Source organism: Peromyscus californicus, unplaced genomic scaffold (assembly GCF_007827085.1).
Source record: "Peromyscus californicus insignis strain IS unplaced genomic scaffold, ASM782708v3 Scaffold_8__1_contigs__length_139910024, whole genome shotgun sequence".
Taxonomy (NCBI): domain Eukaryota; kingdom Metazoa; phylum Chordata; class Mammalia; order Rodentia; family Cricetidae; genus Peromyscus; species Peromyscus californicus.
Genome location: NW_026294606.1, coordinates 14,542,451 through 14,569,015, shown reverse-complemented (window position 1 = coordinate 14,569,015; position 26,565 = coordinate 14,542,451). Strand labels below are relative to the sequence as shown.

The 26,565-nt window shown below is 40.0% G+C and overlaps 3 protein-coding genes across 3 annotated transcripts in view; 2 read left to right on the top strand and 1 right to left on the bottom strand.

Moving 5' to 3' along the window:
- The window catches only part of Ippk (inositol-pentakisphosphate 2-kinase), a 71,281-nt gene extending 65,157 nt beyond the window's left edge, over window positions 1-6,124 (top strand). Inside the window, exon 13 of the mRNA XM_052727296.1 lies at window positions 763-6,124. Coding sequence (XP_052583256.1) covers window positions 763-847 — 85 coding nt within the window. The 3' untranslated portion in view covers window positions 848-6,124. The remainder of the gene's footprint in view (window positions 1-762) is intronic.
- Window positions 1-26,565, bottom strand: part of Cenpp (centromere protein P) — a 214,727-nt gene that overhangs the window by 19,636 nt on the left and 168,526 nt on the right. The gene's annotated exons all lie outside the window — the stretch shown is intronic.
- The window catches only part of Ecm2 (extracellular matrix protein 2), a 41,731-nt gene continuing 35,754 nt past the window's right edge, over window positions 20,589-26,565 (top strand). Inside the window, exon 1 of the mRNA XM_052727294.1 lies at window positions 20,589-21,418. The gene's annotated coding sequence lies outside the window, so the exon portion shown is untranslated. The remainder of the gene's footprint in view (window positions 21,419-26,565) is intronic.

Below are 26,565 nucleotides of genomic sequence, written 5' to 3'. Positions count from 1 at the left end.
TTAATCCCAGCACTCGGGAGGCAGAGGCAGGCGGATCTCTGTGAGTTCGAGGTCAGCCTGGGCTACAGAGCGAGATCCAGGAAAGGCACAAAGCTACACAGAGAAACCCTGTCTCAAAAAAAAAAAACAAAAAACAAACAAACAAAAAAAACAACAACCCAAAAAACCCCCCCAAAAAAACCAAAACAAAAAACAAAAACAAACAACAACAACAAAACAACAAAAACTAACACACACACATGTGAACCGATCACAATACATCAGGGGACACAAATTAAACCACAAAGGTACAACACAGTTAAGTGGCTAAAATCAATTAACAAAACTAGTGCTGAAACACGTGAACAATTGGAACCCTCATTCACTGTTTGAGTAAACTGGCAGTTACTTTGGGAAACTGACAACATATACTCAAGCCAAACTACCTGTCCTTACACACTCACAGCACTATTTATTACAGCTAGAACTGGGCAGGACCTAGGAACAGGATGGTAGATGTTTTGTGAATTCCCTACGAGGATGAGATAAATGATCTGTGATTACACACAGTGCTCCTACAGCTCTTCTACCCATGAAGGTGTATATCAGGTTGGTCTCTCCACCAGAAGCCAGCAGAAACAAGGACTGGGAGGAGGGAAGTGTTTCTGGGGACTGCTCTTTCTGTCTCCTGATTTGGGTGGTGGCTATACAAACCCTTTTTGTGAAAAATTAATAAACTGCCTATTTATAATATATGCCCTTTTCTTTGCTTTATTTTGCCAGAGGTAAAAAGACAAAAGGCAGCATATGTGACTTCATGAGACATCAAACTAGATGGAAAAAGCAGACAATGAGTAAAGAAACATAACTACAGGATTGTGATGTGTGCCAAGCACTTCCCAGTCTTTGCAACTGCCCTTCTTTGTCAACTTTTCAAGGTGCTATGGGTCTAGGATACTGTGCTGGAGGAGCAGTCTCCATGTCTCATCTGCGTCATGATCAACAGGGTGGGCATGTTGCTCACTAAGTTTTATGGCTTATACACAATGAGCTTTGACTCTGCTCTGAGGGATGTTTCTTGTGCTTTTCCATTCTCTTGGCATTTCAATATATCAAGCAAAACTACCTGAACATATGGAGCCTTTAATGTTGCTCTACCTGCTGTCGGCTCATCTGCACATAACAAAGTGCTCTATAGTTCTTATCTTGAGCTACGGTTCATCTGCTTTGGCTCAACTGGAGTTAGCTGCATTGCATTTTAAATAATGGACAAGAAGTACAGCTTAGACGTCTTTGTTACATGAAGATTTTAGTTGTAGACATTTGTTTTTAAATATTTTTGAACCTCTGTTTGTCTTTAAAAACCTTCCTCTATTAATAATTCAGCTTGGGTCAATTAAAAGTAAATAATGTATTTAAACAATATTTCATTTGGAATGTAGGGTTAAAAAAACTTGCAGTGACATAGTAATTTCCAGAAGCCGAAGCTGACCAAAGAAATAGAATAGGGCTGTACAGCTCTTAGCTCTATTTGGAAACAGCCAGATGCTGTATTTGAGGTCTGGGAAGGATAAGGCCCTGGAGGCCTGGAGGCTTGCATAACAACCGCTGCTTATGCAGCCCTGGCCAGCAGCAGGAATGGAAACAGGGAGTGTGGGCCAAGACAGTCAAGCTGCAAGTTTTCTTCCCCCACTTAAAGAAAGAACAGCCAAAAGAAAGATTTCAATTTTTAAAAAGTTATACTTCAGTTGCAAATAGGAAACCTATGTTTTAAACATCAAGCATCTTTAATACAAATCTTGTTTACATATTTGTAACAGGAAGAAGACATTCCTTATTTACAAGGACTGAATACTAAGTAGACATGTTTTACTGCTCTTTACCAAACAAGCAAACACACTAAAGAGAAACTAAAGTTGGAGCCTGAGAACAAAACAAAAAGCCTTTAGAACAAGCAGTTACAGTTTGTTAGTTTAGCAGAATTAGAGCCACTGGGAAACTGTGCAGAGGATGGTCTCACTCAATGCCTCTTCAGAATGTCCAGTCACTACTGAAAATTCTCTCAGGGGCATTTGCAAATAGACTTGGGTCTTTTTTGTCCCACAGAATGAGATAATGATGTTCTCATAAAGAGCTTATATTAACATATAGACATATCATTTACTTAATTACAGCTCACAGCAAGGAAGGGCTCAAGTGCACCATGGTCTCCTGAGGAGCCAGCCTGCACATACTTAGAGAAAGAATCTGCCCACTTGTTAGGAATGTGGAGGGGGAAGTAGGAATGATACAATGTGGTTTGTGTTTATCAGATAAATATATTATTTAAAAACATATTAATATACCACAATTAAAAGCTAGTATAGCCACCCAGACATGGCATGCCTGTGTAATCCTAGCAGTTGGGAGGCTGAGACAGGAGGATGATTGCAAGACTGGTTTACACTGGTAAATTCAAAGAGCAGCCAGAGCTGTGTAGATGTAACTGTCTTGTTAAATAAGAAACACAGAGCCAATGCAGAGATGAAAGCCCAAGAGGTCAGAGCTAAGAGCTAAAAACCTTACACTTCACTGCTGCTGCTGTCCTCTTCAGCCAAGAGAGCTACTTCCTGTCTGTCCTTTTTACAGACTTTCTATTCTGCCTTCTCATTGGTTGTAAACCCAACCTCCTCGTTACTGTCTGTCTGTCTGTACAGACCTCCAGGTCTTCTATGGTTGGTATTGAGATTAAAGGCGTGTGTCTCCATGCTGGCTGTATCCTTGAACACACAGAGATCTGCCTAGCTCTGCCTCCCAAATGCTGGGATTAAAGGCGTGTACCACCACTGCCCAGCTTCTGCTATGGTTTGCTATTAGCTCTGACCCCCAGGCAACTTTATTTATTAATATACAAATAAAATCACATTTCAGTATAAATAAAATATCACCATAGAGCTGTATAGTGAGACTCTCAGAAAGCACAAAATAAGACAGAATACAAACTTGAAAAGCTTCAGAATGTGTAGTTCTTTTTTCCCCCCTTTTCTTGAGACAGGGTCTCATTGTGTAGCCATGGCTGGCCTCTATCTCAGAGACCCACTGGCTTCTGCCTCCTTTAGTGCATCATGCCTGGTTACATGTGGTTGTTTTCCATTTGCATTACAAGACGATTTCATAAAAGAAAGCAGCTAAGATAGGCTTTCAATCTGAGCTATCATAAATAGCTGGAAATAAAAAATAGATCTATATGATACTTCATATGAAACCTTTACAAGTATAAGTAATTGTTTATTAGGATACCTTATAAAAAGGCAGACAATAACAAAGAGGTGAGAATATGGAAAAGATGTTTTATTTTGTAAAATCAATTAGATATTTCCTTTGCTCTTTTTAAAGCATATTATGCATTCTGAAATGATACATTCACACGGTAAGCAAAGTGAAAATCATTCCTTTAAATTTCATGGAAAGGTAAGCTATTCATTTATTCATAGCGGCACACAGGTCTGCTTCCATGGGAGCTTCCCTGTGGGAATGTGCTATTTGCAGTGGGGTGAGTCTTTCAGCTTCCTGTATCATTAAATCTAAGCCCCGACCCTGTGACTTAATTCCACATGGGGTACCCTTGGGATTATCTAATTTTTGTTCTCACTTGCCCTGTGCCTCTTTCAGAGAGAATGTTAACATCATTTGAGTCCTGCTGGACTGGGAAGAACCAGGGTGTTGGTCTTGGTAACATTATTCTCTTAGCTTTTTCCTGAGCCCATGTCCTGGGGGTTGGGGCATGGAGAGGAAGAAGGTGCAAGAAAAGGGGCTTTTTTTTTTTTAGACATACAGCTGCTTGTTCTTTTACTTTTCATAAAGTTCATATAGCATAAACTATTTAAAGTGACCGATTTGCTGACACTTAGGACATTCGGAGTGCTGTTTGAGCGCCTACTACCTCTACTCCCAAAGCATGTTTACTACTTCCAAAGAAAAGTCACACTCATCAGTTAGTCCATTGCACTCACCCCTCTGAAAACCCCCGGTAGCCTACACCCATTCATTTCAGTTTTTTTTTGTAGGGGGTTGGGGGAGGTTGAGGCCTTTGCTGTCCTGGAACTTGATATGCAGACAGGCTGGACTTGAACTCAGAGATCCACTTGGTTCTGTCTCCCCAGTGCTGGGATTTAAGGTTTGTGCCACACAGCCAGCCCCTTCACTTACGTTTCTACGAATTTATCTATCTTACATAATTCATAGAAACAGAACCATAAATACACAACTTTTAGTGTCTGGCTTTTTCAGCAAAGCTTTCTAGACTCTTTAATATTTCATTTCTTTTACGCCTGAAAAAATATTCATTTGTATGTAAATAAATTTCATTTAGATGCTTTAAAAAATAACATATATCCTTGTTGATATTTTCATTTTTTCCTACCTTATTTCCTGTGAATGGATCATTCTTTCTTGTTTCTTTCTATGCTTTTTCTCCCTTTTTCTTTTTTGCTGTTGCTAAATACAGGGCTACATTTAATTTTCATGAGGAAGGTTTATTTTGGTTCAGTTTCAGGGGTTACAGTGGTGGGAAAGCCACGACAGCTAGACTGGCTGTACCCACAGCGCTGGAGTGTGAGGGGCTTGTTCAGACGCTGTGGACAGAGAGGGCAGCAGAACTAAACTGCTTCTCTGGAATACTGGAGTGTGATGACTCTGGCAATCATAGTCTTCCTTGCCCTAAAGGTCAACTGAGAGACACATATGCATGTTTAGCAGCTTCCAGCCTGATGTACTATGACTGTAGTCTTCTATGTGGTCACTATGGAGTCTCTAGAGTACCGTTATATTCATAGCCAATGACCCAGCAGAGTCCTTTGATGCCTGGAGCCCAGAAGAAAAGAAAAACAAAACAAAACAAAATTCTCCTGGCCTTTGGAGCTTGGCATTGAAGTGGGCACCCTTTTGGTGCTACGATAGCTCATATCTTTGCCTTTACCCCAGAGGGGTAGGCCTGGTCCCTGTCTAGTCTTTTCTTAGCAGGCATCAGTCCTGGGCATGCATGGTACACTGGTTTTCTTTGTGTATGCAGTGGCCCTTCCAAACATTATTTCTCCCCCTTCTTCCTCTTTCCAGTTTTTCTTTCTTTTGAGGGACTGGTTAGCCGCTATATGACTTCTCAGCAGTCCCTGCCCCTGCAGGCTTTGGGAGCCATGAAGTTGTACATCTCAGAAAGCTGCTACTGCCAGGGGTCTAAGTATGACAGACCAAGTGCTGCATGGCTCCCCTGCGGAACCATCAAAGCAGATCAGAATACACAGCACAGTATGGGAAAGATGTTTGTGTCTGTCCCCTAACTCCAGCTGCATCAAGAATGTGGGCTGCTAGCCTCAGGGCCACTGCCAGCATGGAGAAGAATTGACAATGTTTTCCTCTGAAATCCAGTGGCTCTCTCTCACCCAGCACTCCTCAGCTGCTGCAAGGATCTGATTTGATCCCAGGGTTCGGCATGGTTTATTCTGTCAAATTTGAAAGTTTGTGGTGGTTTCAGCAGAGAAACTGATCTTGGGGTGCCCTACTATGTCATTTTTTGTGACATCACAATGGTCTGTGAGTTTCATAAGCAATACATATAAGTTTGTCATGCAAAAGTTCTACTCCTAAAAACCTAACCATGAGAAATAAAGCACATCTGTATACAAACTTGTGTGTGAATGTTCATGGTAGTTATTCATTACAGACAATTTCAAATAATCTAATTTCCCTAAACTGGTGAGTGGCTAAACAGGTGTGGCTTATTAGTAGCCAGAGTTCCACTGATCAATAAAAAGAAACAAAGTACTCATGCCCAGTACAACATCGACAAACCCCAAACACAATTCCAAGTAAAAGAAGCTAGACACAAAGATCAATGACATTACTTCATGTAGATTGAATGTCCAGTAAAGGTCATCTACAGGTACAGAGGGACATAGAGGATTTGTTTTGCTCTTGTTACTGTGATTAGGGCTTTCTCAAATTTATCTCCTACTTTTCTTCTTTAGCTATATTTAACCTGCTATTTGACTAATCCCTAATTGTTTTTTGGTTTTGGTTTTTTGAGACAGGGTTTCTCTGTGTAGCCCTGGCTGTCCTGGAACTCAGAGATCCACCTGCCTCTGCCTCCCGAGTGCTGAGATCAAAGGCCTGTGCCACCATTACTAGGCTTAAATTTTTAAAAATTCAAATGACCTTTTAAAAATATACAGATGTCAATCTGTTTCTTTTTCTTTTTCTTTTTCTTTTTTTTTTTTTTGAGACAGGGTTTCTCTGTGTAGTTTTGGTGTCTGTCCCGGATCTTGCTCTGCAGATCAGGCTGGACTTGAACTCACAGAGATCTGCCTGGCTCTGCCTCCCGAGTGCTGGCACCACCACCGCCCGGCTGTTTCTATAACTTTTTAAAAACAAAATACCACTTTCTTTAAGAGTTTTTATTTATTATAGAACACTTTGACAACTTTTTATTTGTAATTTTATCCAGATTGTCCTATAATTTTCACTTAATAGATGCTTATTTTTTCAAATGATTAAAAAATTCTTTCATGTGTTCTCTAAACTGGTGCTGTTTCTTCCCCCTATGGAATTTTTGTTGAATTTGTGAAATTCATAAATGTAATTGACTTACAAATGAAAAAGCTAAAGGAAATCAAGTAAAAAGGAATTTAGTGAAATTAGTGAGTAAAGGCTGGAGAGATGGCGCAGTAGTTAAGAAAGAGCATAGGTTAGGCTGCCCAAGCACGGAGCCCTGAGTTTAGCTGTCAATTCCCACGGAACAAGGTGGGTATGGTCTCTTGAGTGCCTGTAACTCCACTGCCCTATGGGGCAGGGATGGGAAGCTCACTGGGGCTTGCTGCTGCCAGACTAACCAAACACCATGAGCTCTGGGCTCGGGAAGAGACCCTTACTTCGGCCACAGCATATCGCCCAGAGGTCCGAGTGCACACACTATCAGGGCTTTGTTCAGGAAAGCAGCATCACATGGATGGTAAACATCTGAATGGCACCTTCTAAAGAGGGTGGGACTGATGCGGGGATGGCAATGGTGAGGCAAGGATAGGTGCCTGAGACAGCCTGAAGTAGAGGCACCGACAGTGGTACGATCAGTGTCTGACCCGTGTCTGATCCGGCAGGAAGCCTCCGTAGGACTTGTGAGGAGGTCGAGGAGACAAACTTAAGAAAGCACCAGGTCCTAGCAGAGAGCTTGGTCACGGCTGAGTGCTCAGCATCGCTAATGTTCCTCTCCTGGAATCAAGAAGCTATTTTCAGCATGTAAACATTTAAAATTCACTTCTGTTATGAATTATAGACACCAATGGCATACCATCATAAGCAGATGATGGCACAGCTCCTGGAGCTCATGTGCTGGTGATTTCATAGTGCAAATATTGTTTGTTTCACTAAAGCCTGCTTGAAATTAGTTTAAATGCAAAACCAACTGTTACCTACCTATAACTAATGCTTTTAAACTACCCTCCAAATAACTGATTTTCAAAAACTGCTAAGAATGAAAGCGAACACTAATCTTTAAAGCTTGTATATAGCTGGGTGTGGTGGTGCATGCCTTTAATCTTAGCACTTGGGAGCCAGAGGCGGGTGATCTCTGCGTTCCATGGCAGCCAGAGTCATACAGAGACCATGTTTCAACAAAACAAAATACAAAAAAAAAAAAAAATGAAGACACCTGCATATAATTAAAGGACAATTCTCATGACATAGAGCTAAAAACTGTGGAAGGTTCTTGTGATCACGTACAGATACTGTTATAAATATGCCAGGTAAAGAAAAAATAATCAAGTCCTAACACTGACAGATTAATAGGGGTAAAGGTTGCTTTAGGCCACACAGTGAAGCACACTCCAACAATATAAAGATGGTCTCCTCAGGAAGTTTACTCAAGAAAGTTCTATTCAACAATAAGAACTTTCACCACAAAGGCTTTGCCATATGACCATCTACCTGGACAGCCTTTTGCTGAATTTACAGTAACTTCATTATACCCTCCCTATATTACTACCATTCAGCAATACCTGCATGACCTGTACTTGAACTTGACCCCACAGATCATAGTGTACAGGACCAGGGATGGAAGCCTGACCCAAGGAAAATCTTTTGGAGAAACCAGAAACTTCCTTGACCACCTATCTGGGACACTGTTTGTACTGAGGATACACAGGTGGGTCCTTTGGGTCACGTCTGCCAACACAATGATGGCTGTTCTGCAGAAGACAGCACTTTATGAAAGAGAATGAAGCAAAGTTACACAAAGTATAGAGATAAGGCAACACAAGACCCTAGAAAAAGAAAGTGGGACAGAATCTGCAGACAGAAAGGGCTCCCATTTCTATTCCCAGATCCTGGGGAGTTTCTGCAATTCTTCATGACATATAAGACAAGCACATTCTTATGATCAAAAACACTAATGACAGTCAATGTTGGAGAGAATGTGGAGCAAAGGGACATTCTTCAGTGCTTCTCAGCTATGACTCTTGTGTGCTTGGGTTTACTGGAAGAGTTTCTGCTATTTTTTAATAGGGAGACTTAATGATCACAGCCAATTCTATTAGCGACAATGAAGGGCATGGAATGGGAAAGGAAGACTTAATCTTTCTATAAAGTCTATGAGTAGACAGAATTAGCCTCCAAATGATTTGTTCTTTGACTCTGGTCTGTTTCTAGAGCCTTCAACAGTTTTATTTTGAGACGGGGTCTTACTATATAGCCTTGCTGAATTTCTTTTGGCTTTCTATATTTGCTATTTCTATTAATTTTCTGTTTTGTTCATAAAAACTTGATCTCTCTCACATCTTAATTATTTGAGCATCCTTCAGATAAAGTCGTTTTTCCAAGAAATCTGACATAATGTCTTTGAACTGAATATGTAGTTCAGGGCATGTTTATATTTATGTTCATAAAACTTGGGGAGTTTTTAGTTATTATGTCTTCAAATATTCATTCTGTCCCTTTTTCTTCCCTGTGACTTCTATGTTGCATGTTGGTATGCTTGATAGTATCCTACAGCCCCTTAATACTGTTTGCTAAAAATGTGCTAATAATGGAAATCAGAATTTCCCCCTTTCCCCAGGGTTAACTGTATTTTTAAAAAATGTTTTATTTTTCTTACTGTTGAAGGCTGTCTTTGCACCAAAGATCAGCCTGAAGTGCAAACTTAATGTCTTCTTGGATGTATTCAGAACTGGTGCCTTTTTTGGAACATGTACTGTCAATTTCTAGCTTTCCTTATATATTGGGATACTTAAATTATCATACAATGATTATACAGAATGTAAAGGACTTCATTATAACATTTCTACATATGTATAAGTGTACATTGGATCATATTTACCTCTTTTATCATTTATTTTTCTTACCCTTGCTTATCATTGCAGTTAGCTTTTCTTAGTGTTATTTGTGGATAATATGTTTTCTGTATGGTATGTATGTACATGTGCATACAGGTGAGCTTGTAGTTGTGTGTGCTTGTGGAAGTCAGAAGTCAACTACAGACGTCTGTTTCTATCATTCCCCACCTTATTTTTTTTGAGACAGGGTCTCTCACTGAACCTGGAGCTCACTATTTCAGCTAGACTGGCTGGTCAGTGAGCTCCAGAGGTCCACTTGTCTCCTCCCATCCCCAGTGCTGGGGTTACAGGTGTACACTGCTATTTTATTTGGTGCTGGGGATTTGAATTTATGTCCTCATCTTTGCATAGTAAGCTCTTGATCCACTGAAACATCTCCCTAGCCTCTACAGTTACTTGTTAATGACCTAGTCTTCAGTATTTGGCTCCCAAATAAAGAACAACAATAAAAAGGAGTGTATGAGTGGCTTCAGCAGAAAAAGAAAGGGCTTGCAAAAAATGAAGGGAGGGGCAATGTGCTGGATAGTTTTATGTCAATTTGACACAAGTCAAGAGTTATCAGAAAGGAGGGAACCTCAATTAAGAAAATGGCTCCTGGTGCTGTGGTGGTGCACGTCTTTAGTCCTGGCACTCAGGAGGCAGAGACAAGTGGATCTTTGAGTTTGAGCAGTTTGTAGACCAACCTGGTCTACAGAGCAAGTCCCAGTACAGAGGCTATACAGAGAAACCCTGTCTTGGGGAAAAAAATAAAATAAAAAACAAACATGAAAAGAAAATGCCTCCATAAGATCAGGCTGTGAACAGACAAGCCTGTAGGGTATTTTCTTAATTAATTAGTGATCAATTGGGGTGGGCTCAGCCCATTGTGGATGGTGTTTGTATAAGAAAGCAGCCCGAGCAAGCTATGGGGAGCAAGCCAGTAAGCAGCACCCCTCCATGGTCTCTGCATCAGCTCCTGCCTCCAGGTTCCTGAGTTCCTGTTCTGACTTCCTTCAGTGATGGACTACAATGCAGAAGTGTAAGTCAAATAAACCCTTTCCTCCCCAGCTTGCTTTCTGGTCATGGTGTTTTGTCACAGCAATAGAGACCCTGACTAAGACAGGCAACCACAATGGATCCTGACTCTGAACCTTTATGATAAGCAGCAGCAATTATCTTGAGGGAGTGGGTTGGGTGGGCTGAGTGGAAAGGCAGGTTGGAGGTGGGACGGAGGGGGACAGTAACAAAAGAGACATCTTCATGGGGGGGTTAGGGAGAAACCTGGTGCCAGGGAACCCCCCAGCAATCCACAAGGATAACCCCAGCTAAGACTCCTAGCAATAGTGGAGAGGGGGCCTGAACTGGCCATCTACTATATTCAGACTGATGACTACTCTAATTGTCATCAGAGATACTCTATCCAGTAACTGATGGAAGCAGATGCAGAGATCCACAGCCAAGCACTGGGCTGAGCTCTGGGAGTCTTGCTGAAGAAAGGGAGAAGGGATTGTATGAGCCAGGTGGGTCATGATGGGGGAACCCACAGAGACAGTTGACCTGAGCTTATGGGAGCTCATGAACTCTGGACCAACAGTTAGGGAGCCCCCATAAGACTGACGTAGGCCCTCTGCATGTGTGTGACAGTTGTGTAGCTTGGTCTCTTTGTAAGGCTCCTAGCAGTGAGATCAGGACCTGTCCCTGGCACTTAGCTGGCTTCTGGGAACCTGTTCCCCATGCTGGATTACCCCTTTCTGAATGGAGATGGAAGAGGAGTTGGGGGGGGGGGGAGACTCAGAGGAGAGGAGGAAGGGGAAATTGCAGTCAGTATGTAAAATAAATGAAAAAACAAAAACCCGTTATTTAATTAAAAAAAAGAAAAGAAAAGAAAAGAAAAAGAAGCAGCAGTTAGAGAACAAATCCCCAATATATAACAGGGAACGTTGGTTTATTCCAGGAACATGTTCCAGACATCTGAGATAGAGCTAGGTTGGTTAGCAGCTACTGTGCTAAGAGCTGAAATTGATCAAATTAACCACAATTTACTACCCTAGCCGTCCTGTGGGATGTTGCAAGCCTTTAATAGTCTCCAGAATTCAGAAATAGTTACATAAGACAGATTCTGTCAGTTTAGTTGTTATCTAAGTGGGAAGACTGATTCCTGGTGTCTCTTACTCCGCTGTTTCCCAGATTCCTCTACTATATTATAGAAGTTAACAATCATTTGGTTACTTGTGATTTTTTAATTCTTAATGTTAAAACAAACATCCACATAAGAGACTGTTGTATATCTGTGTATAACTTTCTGTAGGATAGATTCCTAGAAGCAGAATGGCTTAGCATTTAGTAGAGTTTGATAAAGTGGTCTAAATAAAGTCTATCATTTTACATTTCTGTCAACAATGCATGCAAGTGCTTAGTTTGGAAAGCTTTAAAGTCTTTTGTTGCCCTAATTCTCAATAAATCTTGCCTCACAGCTTTATTATACACAGTGGTTGATGAGTTCATTCAGTTCTGTGGCTTCAGTACTATCTACCACATTCTAATGGATCTTATTTTCTAGCCCATAGTTCCCTTGTCTGCAGAACTGATTGTGCTAGCCTGTGGTCACCTCAGTAAATAACTAACCTGAAATACAGTTGGATTACACCCTGATCATATACCTGATTCCTCTTCCTCCACTTTCCTATATCCAAATAAACCTCAAGTTTCACTAATTTTACATACTCCCCTAACCTTGGTAAAGGAATCTCCCTTTCCTGGATAACCAAAATAGTTTCTCTCTCTTTCTGCTTTTTGAGACCGGGTCTCTACATAGCCCTTGGCTGTCTTGGAACTCACTCTGTAGACCAGTCTGACCTCCTGAGTGCTGGGATTAAAGGAGTGCGCCACCACTGCTTGGCTGCCACAAGCCCCCCCCCCCCCTCTCTCTCTGGTGACACAGTGAGTTTTACTGGGGTGACTTCTAGGAATATGGGTGAGAGATTACTTTCAGGAGCAGGAATGGCTTGAAGACAGCTGCATTCACCACAAGCTCTCATGAAAGCTAGAAACTTGGAGTTCAATATAGAACCTGCAGGCAACTTGACATGTGGAGAGTATCTCTCTAGGCAACTTAGCTTGTCTGAGCCTCTTCAGGCAGCTTTTCTGTCTGACAGTGTTAGCTTAGTTATAGCTTATTCATGCTTGGGAAGGGAGAAGCCTTGTGTGATCTAGTCAGTTTCAGGGTCTTCCTTAAACTTTGAAGTTGTTTACTTTCTGAGTTTTAAGGAGTTTCCTTGCACAATGGAATGTAGAGTGTTTCACCTCTCCTTAGGAAAGTTTGCATCTTAATAAGCTCCCCTCCAGGACTGAAGGCTTTATCTGGGAGGAAATTGCTGCATAATAGTGCTGAGGTTTACATACTCATGAGAGGATGCCATGAATCTGCTGTGTATACTCCTAATTTAGAGATGAACAGGGTGACTGGTGCCAAGGATCCACAGCACTGCCATTGTCTTGGTCAGTAATGCTTCATCTGAACTAAGCTGCTTATCCAAAATAGGGCTTTCCTTAGTGTACCACAACCTCTTCAGTGGTGCCCTGCTTCTAGATTTGCTCCTTCTGTTTGCTTCATAAAGCACAATACAATCACCGGGGCCTTTTAAAAATGCAGATCCAGCCAGACAATGGCAAAATTAAAACTAAAATTCACCATAAAATAGGAAGATATGATAATAAATACAGTTAATATTAATTTTCTTTTCCTGGACACAAAAAGATTCTAAGGGAAATGAAAACGATGACATCATCTACCAGTAATGGGAAAAATTGAAGCTGTGGACAAACACTATGTTTTGATTTATTAAACCTCAAGTGAATGTCTCTTTATCCTCCCCATGAGTGATGGAGTTACATTAGTTGCCAAAGTCTTCTTTTTTCATTACATACCTTTGTAAATATTGTGGTCACCCTGGTTTACAGCCATCTCCTTCAGACAGTGTATCAGTGGAAAAGAATCTTCATTCCCAACAATGCTCAAACTACCATATGTGTAATTCTCTCACCAGTCCCTCACTAAGCATGGGCTTCAGGGGTTACAGCAGGGAAATTACAGGGAAAATAACAATTCTGAATGCTCTGGGCTGCCTGTTTTCCAAGGCAAGAACACCACACCCTATAAAGCCTGAGAGAAACAACCTAAGAATTCTCTAATGGCCTTGCATTAAAGATCAGCCATCTGAGTGCCAGAAAGGGCATGTAACTCATGTAGATTCAGTAAGTCACTGGGCTTAGGTCTGACTCAGGTCCTGACTGCAGCTACCTGTTGTCAAATCTGTCCTAGCAGTGAGGAACTGACTTTCATCAGCAGTTGTGGAGTTTTGTGATGTAGAGACCCAGTAACGAAGAGAGTGGAAGTCTATTCACATGCCCTTCAGAGGCTGCTCAGGAAGGAAGCACTGACCAGCGATAATGTCTTGAGCATTGTAAGAAAAGTAAATCAGACTAGCTGGTCATCTTTCCCATTTAACCAACATTAGGTAGTTTAACCCCATTCAGTTTCCTCATTTTGCTTTTGTGGCACCTTAATTTTGCTCCATTATAGAATGGAAGATAATAACGCATGTAATATGATTTAAGAATTTAGTGAAATCACATGTGTTCACTGCTTAGGACAGAACAGGCTAGTGCCCAGGAAGTTCTCATATATGTTGCCTCCTTTTGTTTCTCTCCCATCTGCGTCTCCATCTGTCATGTGCTGTTGGTTGAAGTTTCTGTCCCGCCCACCAGTTCCCAAACAACTGATACAGAGGCTTAATATTAATCATAAATGCTTAGCTGATAGCTCAGGATAGTTACTACCAAACTCTTACATTTAAATTAACCCATGTTTCTTATCCATGCTTTGCCACATGGCTCATGGCTCGTTATCTCATTTTCTGCACATCCTGCTTCCTTGGCTGTCTGGCATCTCCTGACTCCACCCTTCTTCCTCCCAGCATTCTCAGTTTGGCTGTCCTGCCTATACTTTTTGCCTGTCTACCGGCCAATCAGCGTTTTATTAAACCAATTCCAGTGACAAATCTTTACAGTGTACAAAGGGAGTATTCCATAATAGTGTGCTATAACAGGGACTGGGCGAGTACCTGATTCTGCCAATGAGGATATAGAAAATGCATATGTTTACTTACTTTATCTATTTACTTTTGAGATATCTCATTATGTAGCCCTCGTTATCCCCAGACTTGCTATGTAGACCAAGCTGGCCACAAACTCACAGTAACCCTGAGGGTGCACGCAGTAGTGGCACACAGCCCTTGGTGGTAACCAGGAGCTCTCTAATTGGACTTAAGACCTGCTCAACGAGAGAGAAGTCAGCCTGCTATTGCAAATCCAGTCAACTACCTTAAGACTAGTGAAGCTGTGGATATTAAAGGATAACCTACAACTGACACCTGACGAACCAGCAAGATCTCTAACTATATTCTAAACATTGGTCTTTACACCCATAGATACGTGTTGTCCTCACCTTCTCTGCAGATGAGAGTTTTCTTCTTTCTACAACAGATGGAGGCCATTAAAGAAAACCATAAGTGATCAAAATGCAGAGTTGTGGAGCACAGTCCCTACTGATATATCTACAACAACTCCTACACTCAAGGCTCTGGGGTCATTGTGGAAGAGAAGAAGATGGTAAGAGTCAGAAGAACAGGGAGATTGCTGTCAGATTGTGTCTCCTACAATGCCAGAAGCTACATCCCCCCAAATCTCAACAACATGGCTGCCTAAACATGAGCTGAACAAGGATGACACTGAGAGACATGTTAATGTGAATGAGGGAAAGTTCCAGAAAGCGCACATGGCCTCAACCTTATACCAAGAACTATAGGCAACTAAGAAATGCTGAGAATAGGAGATCACACACACACATACACACACACACACACACGCACACGCACACGCGCACGCGCACGCGCACACGCGCACACACACACACAATTAAAGAAGCAGCAGCCAGGAATTTGAGGGGTTGGGACATGGAAGACTTGGAGGAAGGAAAAGGAATGGAGGGGAATGATGTAATTAATTTAAAAAAAAAAAAAGGGATGTGACCATTCATAGTGGCATATATCTTTAATCCCAGCACCCAGGAGGCAGAGGTAGATTGATCTCTAATAGTTTGAGGCCAGCCTGGTCTATATAGTACGTTTCAGGATAGCCAGGGCTATGTAGATAGAGACCCCATCTTTAGAAACGAAACAAAACAAAACAAAACAAAAAAACCCTATGTGTCGAAATCCAGAAGGTGAGAGGAGGGGAGGGGAGGGGAGGGCAGGAGTTGAGAGGAGGGAGAAACTGCAGAGATGAAGAAGGAATCAAATCCATTAGAATTTCCTGCCTTGTTATAGAACAGCAGTGTAAAAATAGTAAATTACTAGTTAAAGGGATTGACTGAAAACCTATGTGATCAAAGCAGTTGTTATTTAAGGAGCTCTTTCTGTTTTGTTTTGTTGTACGTGTAAAATAGAAATAGTCTTATTTTTCTGAGTAGACAAATATTCAGGAATTATAAAAAGTAATTATGAATAAAATAACATAACCTATAAAATTCTCTATAAAACTGTGGTTAATTTTTAATCAGATATACCAGCCTTCATATCTACTCATACATCCACAAGGCATAAACATTGGTAATTTCCTGTCTGTCACTCAACAATGTGTCATGTTTATTCTTCTAAGTTAAAAGAGAGAACCTCCTGAAACACAACAAGAGAAGAAAACACTGCACAGACATGCCCACAGGCCAATCTGATTAAGGACATCCCCCAACAGAGACTTCCTCACATAACTCTGGGCTTTGTCAAGTTGACAGCTGAATCTGACAAGTAGACTCCTTGTCACCTTGTACACGAACACATCACCTTAAGCCTTAATAATTTCTTTCTTGTTTGTCACCAAGATCTCATATTAGTATCATAATATAAAATACAATACAACTTTAGAAGTTGCACTCTGAAGTTTCTTAACTGTGGGCTTCTAAAAAAAGTACTTACTTACTAGAATATTTCCTTACTCCAAAAGAGAAGAACAGGGAATAAAAATCACATGTAAGCAAAACTGCAGTCTGTTGGTATAGCTCAAACCCTGCAGCTGTGCGTTTGACATCTGGGAGTTCCTCATGATGTTTTGGCTGCAAAAGGCTTGGGCATATCCACTTCTCCAGCGATGCCATCCGCAGTACACAAAGCTTTCTAAGACCAGCTCCATTCCACACTTGCTGCTTCTTGGTGGATCTCACAGTCCTCAGTATCCTGGGATCTCTACTGCAACTGAGAATGTCTCTTCACTGTTGGCATCTTTTGGTCTCTCTTTAGGAACTCCAGTGACCTTGCCACCCAGTGTCAAGCTTTAGCTTCTCTCCATGACCCTTTCATGTCTTCAAAACCAGTATCACGTGGGAGACTCTTACACATTATTTGCCAAATTCTGCTGCCAGCTTGATGTACAGTCTTGGCTTCCTGTTGGACCATGGATCTTTATTCTGACCCTAAGGGAATTCTTTCCATTTACTTCAATGGTGCTGGCCTCTTATACAACACAGTTAAGTTTTTACCCTCAGCTAACCAGCAACCAGTTTCCCAGTAAAGCATAGAAGGTTTCACTTCAGTAGTATTGATTTCTTGTTAATCACAGCTAATTTTTCAGCCCCACTTAAACAGTAACCACAGAGATTCTATATGAACATCCCTGTGTAGCATGAATCCTAAAGGGTCTTATTAATAAAAACAAACGTGGAGCTGGGTATTGGGGTGAATGCTGGAAGATCAGAGAAGCAGAATAAGCCACAGCTTCTTCACCTTGCCAGTTCCTCAGTTGATTCTGTTTCCTCAGACTGGAAGCTTCTGAGTCCTTATCCAAATGGAACTCAGCTGAACTGTGCTGCTTAAAGCCTAAAAGCTTAACCAGCCTAGTTCCTGGTCTTCACGCCTTATATACCTTTCTGCCATAACTTCCTGGGATTAAAGGTATGAGTCACCATGCCTGACTGTTTCCAGTGTAGCTTTGAACTCACAGAGATCCAGTTGGATCTCTGCCTCTGGAATGCTAGGATTAAAGGCGTGTGCTACCACTGCCTATCCTCTATGTTTAATATTATGACTGTTCTGTTCTCTGAGCCCCAGATAAGTTTATTGAGGTGACAATATATCAACCACATCCCTGAAAGATGTTTTCTTTCCTTTGAAACTTCACAATGGCCCTCCATTGTCAGCATTTCTCTCTGCATTGTCTCTGCATTCCAAGCTCCCAAAGAACAGCTCATTAAGCTCTCAGCTCTCAATAGCTTTTCTGGATCAAAGTTCCAAAATCTTCACTGTCCCCCAACCTCCCACCAATAACATGGTCAGGCCCATCAGAGCAACACCCCACTTCTGGTACCAATTTCTGTTGTAGTTTGCTTTTTGTTGCTGTGATAAACACTAAGACCAAAAGTAACTGTATGCTTCCAGGTTACAATTTGTCACTGAGGGAGTCAGGACAGGAACTCAAGCATGAACAGAGGCAGAAATCATGTAGGAAAACTACTTATTGACTTGCTCTCTAGTTCTCTCAGCTAATTTTCTATATACAATTCAGGATCATCTCAGAGATTATGCTGCCCTCGGTAGGCTGGGTCTTCTCATATCAGTCACTAATCAAAGACAAGTCCCCAAAGACATGTCCACAGACCAATCTTAGAGAAGCAATTCTTCAACTTAGGTTCCTTCTCCCGAGGTGACTCCAGTTTGTGTTGACAATAAATACTAACCAGCTTAAATGAATTCAGTGGTAAGTGAAATAAATGACTGAAAGGCTTACTCCCTTTTGGCATGGCTGATGCTCACTTTCTGCATAGTCTTCAGTGGCAAACACTATACTCTTTCAGAGCACTACAGTAGCCAAGTTTTAGAACTTAATTATGCCTACAATAATAAGAGAGAAGGAAAAACCATAACACCAGCATTTTCCATGTATTAGGGTGGTTAAAACAGTTTCTGAAAAGCAGCTCATGTAATCATCCATTAAACCACAAACCTGTAGCAGTGACCTCAGAAATCTTAAAACTGTTTTTTTCCAACCATGTCAATCTCAGCATGATAGTTATTGTTATTCCTCTATGCCTCTAAAGAGTTACTTTTGTTTAAGGAGTCAGAAAGATGGCTTAGCCATGAAGAGCAGTGGCTGCTCTTGCAGAAGACCAGGGTTCAGTTTCCTAGCACTCACAGAGGGGCTTACAACTGTCTGTAATTCCAGTTCCAGGGGACATGATGTCCTCTTCTGGCCTCTGTGTGCAGTGAATACACATAGTAAACAGACATACATGCAGACAACACACACACAAAATTTTTTAAAAAGAGAGTTTTTTGTTTATACTGTTTTAAATAGTTATTCTTTCCTCATCTGGTTATAAAAAGCACAAAACATTGACAAAATAATGAATTACATAGAGAATTATCTTTATAATTTCATCATCTGGGGATAAATATTATTATCAATTTTTGTTTATCACTTTTAATCTGCTCTCCAGAAAGATGCAAAATCATATATATCAAAAGATAATACATATATTGCTTTGAATATTTCCCTTTTCCTCTTGGTATATTGGGGACAACTTCACATGACAGTATTAATGTTATTTTAGTTTCCAAAGAGTTTTGTAGTACATTGTTCCGAATATACAACTGGGTTACTTTTTGTTTGTTTTCCCATAAAGTCCATAGTTAGAGTGCTTCAAAGTACTACCCCAAGGCACACCTCTGCATGGAAAGATGTTCCTATAATGCATTTCTAGAAGTGACTCACGGGCAGACAGTACTGTTTTTTATTAGCTGTCCTCAATAGAATGATTTCTGTTTGCCACACACAGCATGCCACGAACACAATTCTCCTTCAACAGAACAAATCAGGCTGTGACTTATGATTACCAAGTATGTGGGGGTTATTTGGATTATTTTAAAATGATGGTGTTCATACTACCTCTGTTCTGTCTCAACATTTCATACTGGGGGTGATAGCACACATCTCAGTGAACACTTCTTGACTCTTACTGATGTTGGAAAACTGGCTTTCACCAACCACTGGCATTTCCTAGTCTACAAACTTCTAATTTAATGTTTTTGTCCATTTGTCAGTTGAATTGTTTGTTTTTCCTTTTTGCCTTGCAATGACTTTTTGATTGAAAAATAAATTCCTTTCAAAAATTTAAAGGCATAGCCAGCCAGGTGGTGGTGGTGCATGCCTTTAATTCCAGCACCAGAGAGGCAGAGGCAAGATCTTGGTGAATTCGAGGACACCTAGTCTACAGAGTGAGTTCCAGGACAGGCGGAGCTGAAGCACAGAGAAAACCCTGTGTCAAAAAACAAAAAAAAAAAAACAAAAAAACAAAAAAACAACACTGGCCTTTGCGGGAGTGAATTGGCCTTTGTGGGAGTGAAAATGTACCAAAGGAAAAGTCTGGAAGCGAAACTGCAAGCTGAGGAGAAGAAGAAGAGGTCGGAGAAGAAAGAGAACTGAGGAGATAGCAGAGATTTTTCTATTTAAATGTCAGCTTGGGTGGACTCCAGCAGAGAAGAGAGAAGAAAGACCTAGTGATCTAGGGATTATCGGACGTCGGAGGACGAGCTTCCAGCCTGGACCTTTAACTTAATGATTAACAGTGTGAATTTTGTATGTTTATGGAAGAACCAGTATTTTGTTACTGAAATAAAGTACATTAAAAATAAAGAAAAAAAAAAACAACAAAAAATTAAGGAATTTATTCACTATTTTCTTGTTTCTAAAACTGATATTCAGAGGTCATTTATAATTTACTACATAAGTCATTTATCTTATGATAAATAAGTATGTTGTGAGTGTTCCCTACATATGTTAAATCTTCATTTTTATTATTTCTAAATTTCAAATCTATGTGCCTTGATAGCACTTGACTTTCATGTACTATGCTGAACACTCACTAGGTTTTTCAGAGTAACTCAGGCATCCACAGCCAGCAGTGTTGGGCTTGACATTGATTTGTTTCTAACTTGCTCATGGGGAGATGAAGAAACCTGAGGCCAAAGCACACCATTAATTTGCTGGAGTAACTGGTAATGAAGAGCCTTACCGCTCCCTTGTACATTAAAAAAAAAAAAAGAAAAAAAATATATGTATAACACACACACACACACACACACACACACACACACACAACTTATCTAGGTATGGTGGTGCAAACCTTTAATCTCAGGACTTAAAGACAGAGACAGGTAGATCCTCTGTGAGTTCAAGGCCAGCCTGGTCTACACAGTGAGTTCCAGGTCAGCTAGGAATATGTATGTATGCATATGTATGTATATGTGTGTGAATGCATGTATGTATATATGAAATTAATATTTTTGAGATAGGGTTTCATGTAGTCTAAGCTGGCTCAGACTCCATATATAACCTCGACTAATCTTAAAACTCCCAATGCCTCTACCCCTAAGTGCTGGGATTATAGGTATGTACCACCACTCAACCACTAAAATTACATAATTTCTAATGACATTAATATGTGACCAGTTTTGGTTTCCTTAGTAAGTTGAAATTTACTCAATTTAAACAGGACTGGAGACTCACGCAGCCTTTAGGTGAATGAGAACACTACCACTGTAACCCTGACAAATCTCAAGTGGTGTGCTGGGTAGTCTGAACTTCAAAATCTATGCAATATTTTCATGCAAACAGCCTATGAAAGCCACAAATTTGTTTCAGATCACTTTTGTGACTCTAGTTCTGCCTTTTCAGCCTGCAAAGGAAATGTTCTCCTCAACCCCCGCCCCAACTCCCTGCTGATGTTTTCCACTTTTCCTGTGATTTGAAAAAAAGTAAAAAATTTCCCTTGGTAACCATTTTCCCTGGTTACTTCTTTGGCTGATTTTTCCACACAAAGAACTGAAAGGCATTTATCCCCAAGGGAAGCAGCTATTTTAGATCTGACTAAGAAGTCAGCTAATATTTTTCAACATTCCCTTCTGTTCTTTGTTTTTAAAGAAAGTTCTGGTTTTGTTTCATTTTCAGCGGGAGACTTAAATGACACCAAGCAAAGCCTACTTAGTTTAGATTTCCAGGTAAACATGTTTTAAATTTTAAGTTTCTACTACAGCATGTGGCGTGGCTTTAATATCTGGGTATTTTGTGTGCAAATATGTTTAATCCTTGAGAAAGTATCTCTGTAATTAATAGAGTGAAAAGTTAAAAGTATGCTTTGTTTTGTTTACTTCTTTCTTTTCAGGAGGATTTTCCCCCCAGTATTTCAAATGTTAAGGAATTATAAACTATTTTCATATGTTTAGCTAGGATTATGTGATGAGTAGAATTATCAACTGATTCGAAGCTTTAATTTTCTCAGTTCTAAAGGAACATTAATGTTTAATTAAAAGCATTTTCCACTTTAAGTCGGCTTGCTCACATGAAGGATAACTTGTGACTTCATAGATATATTGAAAATTATGTATACTTTTAAAGTTTACTTAAAACAAATGAAAAAATTTTAATAGAGAAAATAAGTTAATTGGAGTTTATAGATATTCAATTTTTGGATAAACATAAAAGGTCAAAAAAGTAAAAGCATTACTTGGTGAAAGTAATATTGTGATTAGAGTATCTAGAAACATGATTATAAAGTTGCTTATTAAAATATTAAATGAAAAACAAAATTCTATAATCCAGTGAATATCAATTAGTATTGAGGGCCATTTCTCAAAATTTATTTAAACTAGATCCTGAATTTGTTTAAATTAAGACCGTTTTGTCAATTTACTTCTGAACCAATCTATTTCGATTTCAGAGTTAAGTGAAAATGAGTTCACTGGGACCAGGGAGACAAACTAGGAGAGTAGCCTCAGGATCCCTGTCCTGGAGAGTGTGGCATCTAGCTGAGCAGACCTGCTCTCTCCTAGCACTCACACAATTCCTTGACAAGTGAGAGCTTATAGAAGGCCCAGGGATGGCACAGTTCACCTGCCCAGAGGCCCCTAGAGATTATCTAGAGGGTCTCAGGTCCAGAATTAGATTTTTCATGACCCTCATATATTACAAGTATGACTGTCAAAGAAAAAAACAGTCAGTGTACATGATGCAGAATGTTCATGCTATGTGTCCATGAGGGCCCACTGCCCTACTCAGCAAATCCAGTGTTCCCTGCCCCTAGGCTGACATCGGAATTGCGGTCATTGCTCCTGCTTTCCTGCATTACTTCACTATAAGAGTTGACTCCAGGTGCCAATAACCTTGTTCCTTCTTTACATTCTGCAAACTAGTTTTTCTGAAACTAAAGCAGATCATAAAACTTTAAACATGATTTAATTTCAGTGACCTACAGTAATGATTTTTAAATGACCAGAGATCTTATACAAATAAATACCCTGGACAAAAGTTTGATGCTGGCCGGGCGGTGGTGGCGCACGCCTTTAATCCCAGCACTCGGGAGGCAGAGCCAGGCGGATCTCTGTGAGTTCGAGGCCAGCCTGGTCTCCAAAGCGAGTTTCAGGAAAGGCGCAAAGCTACACAGAGAAACCCTGTCTCGAAAAAAAAAAACCCCCCCAAAAAAAAAAAAAAAAAAAAAAAGTTTGATGCTGGAGTTGACATGAAGACATCTTTGCTATCTGCAGAGTTCAGATGATTCACAGGCAAGTCCACGTGGGTGAAACCAGGTGAATCCTGGTTTAGAAGATTTTATCAGATGAAGCCACAAAAAGAACTACTGAGATTCAAGAGGGGAAGCCAGATATACATTGAGCCTTCTTGTCTCTGAGGTTCCTAGAAATAACAGAAGATATGCTAGTAAAAAGCTTGAGTGTGTGTGTACACTGGGAAGCAAGAGCTCCTTGCCAGGCAAAACTAGGGAGTCATTCAAGAGAAGATAGGGATAATTTAAAGATGGAGAATGGGGCTGGGCTGTAGCTCAGTGGTATGGTGCTTGGCTGGCATCCCTAATGCCCCAGGCTTCATTCCTTCATTCCTAGTGTCGGGGGAGGAATGGAGGATGGGTGGGATAAGTCTATGACTAAGCATGGGAAGCACAGAGAGTTCATCAGAGAAGGAAGTTTTAGGGTTTCAAGAATTTCAAGTAGGAAATATCAATAATTTATTCCTCATAGCAAATCTTACAAATGCTAAAGACATACTAAAAATAGAGCATTTCCACAGAAGATAGACTGAAAATGCTTCCTACAAAGGGATGAGAACTGAATTCACTTCTCCACAATACTGCAAGAAAGGAACAAGTTGGGTGTGGTAGCTCACACTTATAATTCTAACACTTGGAGGCCATGGCAGGAGGACCACCACAAGTTCAAGGTCAGCCTAGTGTACATTGTTAGCTCTAGGCTAGCCACACTATATAGCAAGACCCTGTATCAAAGGAAAACAAAAGGAAAACAAACTCTGAGAGAAAGAAAATAATGAGCCAGTATCTGAAAAGTATTCAAGGAAAAATGATTTTGAAGCTATAATTCTAGTTTCAACCAAACAAGATATTTTAGACATTTAAGATTCACAAATTTTTACCATGTCTACGAGAAAAAAAATCTATATTTCTGCAAAGAACAAAAGGAATCTGAAGGCGCTTCCTCTGGCAAGGAAAATGGATCTACTCATCTGCTGAGAACAAATAGGAAGATGAGAAAAACAACAGAGCCAGTGTTTGGAATAAGACTGAAACCCAGACTGTCTCAGGTCTGAAACTGCTTTGCTTCTGGAAACATCTGTGGATTCCAGAAGAGGTGGCTGAGAGCTTAACAGAGCTTTCAAATAGCTTCACAAGGCCGGAGAGAAACAGAACAAAGACTAGCTGGTGATATTAGCAAAACAAGACCCAGTGTGAAGACACTGGATACAGTGATGGCCAGCTTCAAATCACTCGACATTAATGACAGTGTCTGCAACACCACACTCAAAATGTGAAAATCTTTAGACAGAAAATACATCATCCCAGGCCCTACCATTTCATGAGTGTTTATATAATGTCTGGCATGAATTCAAAAGGCATCAGACAAAGGAAGAGGTGGAAGAACATGGTTGAAGTTCTAAGAACAGATGATAGATACAGACAAAAAGAGGGCTCAGAAAACCTGATCTTCAGACAGACTTTAAGACAAACATGACTAAATGTACACAGAGTAGAATATGAAATTAAAAATTGTAGTATAGAATTGAAAATAAAAATAGTTTACTGAAAACTAAGAAATACAATAAAAGAAACAAGGAGGCCAACAGATGAATTTAACAATGCATAAGCCACAGCTGAAGAGAGTATTAATAAGGCAGGCCACTTAGACTTGTGAGGATGAATCATGTTTCAAACAGAAGAACAAGAATACAACCAAGAGCGATGTGGAAGACACAACAAAAAGCTATTGCACAAATGACTGTAGTTCTTAAGGGTAGAGTACTAAAGCATAAAGAGACGAACAACAACAACCAAAACAAAAACTACCCAAATTTGACAAAAAAAAAAAAAAAGTAATAATCCAGCATACAGCTGGGCAGTGGTGGTGCATGCCTTTAATCCCAGCACTTGGGAAGCAGAGGCAGGCAGATCTCTGTGAGTTCTAGGCCAGCCTGGTCTACAGAGTGACTTCCAGGACAGCCAGGGCTACACAGAGAAAACCTATCTCAAACAAGCAAACAAACAAACAAATCCAGCATGAATTCAGAATGTATCATGAATCCCAAATATAATAGAATTAAGAGAATCATACTTTCTACATGCATCAGAGTAAACATCTGAAGGCTAAAGAGAACATCCAGAAAACGGTCAGAAAAAATGCTATTTTTAAGGAAGTAGTTTGATTGAGTTATGAATTCTCAATTGAACCAACAAAGGAAGTCATGGTGATCTTGTAGAAAGTGTAGGCAAAAGGATTAGAAATTCAAGGTCATCCATGATTATACATTAAGTTTGAGGCCAGCCTGGACTACACGAAACCTTGTTTCAAAATGAAACAAAACAAAAAGTAGAATCAATGCAAACAAACAGACAGAAATGGTTTCTTAAAAACGTTAACCTCAGAATCTATCCAGCAAATGTGTGCTTTCAGAACTAAGTTAGTATAAGACCATTTTCAGTTGAAAAAAAGAGTCGATCTTTAATAGAACTTTAAAAATGAATTACTATAAGACATTTTTTGAATGAGAAGGAAAACTCAAATAAAGGTCTGGAGACACAGGAAAGGATGAAAAGAAAAAGTGTAAGTGTTTAGCGGAATCTAAGGAAGTGGCTCTCAGATGAGGAGCAGGTCATTTGGTAAAGTCTGAAAGTGGTCTTGGTTGTCATGAGAACATGCTAGTGAAAGAGGCCAGGAATGCTGTTAAACACCCTATAATACACAGTCCTCAAAAGAGAATAATCTGGGCCCAAATCTTAATAAGTGAAGAGACTCAAAAAGCCTGATCTAAATGGTTTTTTGATACAGAGCAATGACAACAATCTTCTTGTTTACATTTATTGTTTATTGTGTTTGTACATGTTTGCAATGGTGTACGTGTGAAGGTCAGAGGACAATTTGGGGGAGTCAGTGCTCACCTTCCATTGTGTGAGTTCCTGTGATCAAACTCATGTTATTAGGCTTGATGGCAAGCACCTTTATTCACTGAGTGATTTTGCCAGCCTGAAAAGTAAAACAACCTTTTCATGATAATCTATTGATATGCTATGTTTAACATATATAATGAAAGCATATGATGAAAACAGCTTTTATGCCAGAATGGGGTAACTGGAATGAAAGCCATCCTGGCTCTTGTATTGCTCAGAAAGCAGTAAAGTATAACATTAAGTATAAAGAGATTTCATGTTCCTATCAAATACAAAGATTGTCAGACAGCATTAAAATTCAAAGAACTTATGAAAAAATATACTATGGAAAGGCTAAAAGCAAAATGGTACAAAAATGCCAAGCACACATTACCAAAAGAAAGTAGCTACATTAATATTAGACAAAGTAGCTCTTACTGGAGCACTAACAGAGATACAGAAAGTCTCTACCTAATGATGAAAGCACCAGCGAAGTCAGACACCTCTGAAGTTGAATATGCACATAACATAGCTTTAGCACTGATTAATAAATTTGACAAAACTAATTTATAAATGCCAAGCAACATAAAAGGCCAAAACAGTAAGTTAAAAAAACAGAGACTCTACTAATATGTTATTTCTAAATTTAAAAATAAAATTAAGAATATAAAAATGCTTCCAGAAGATGTTTGACTAAGAATG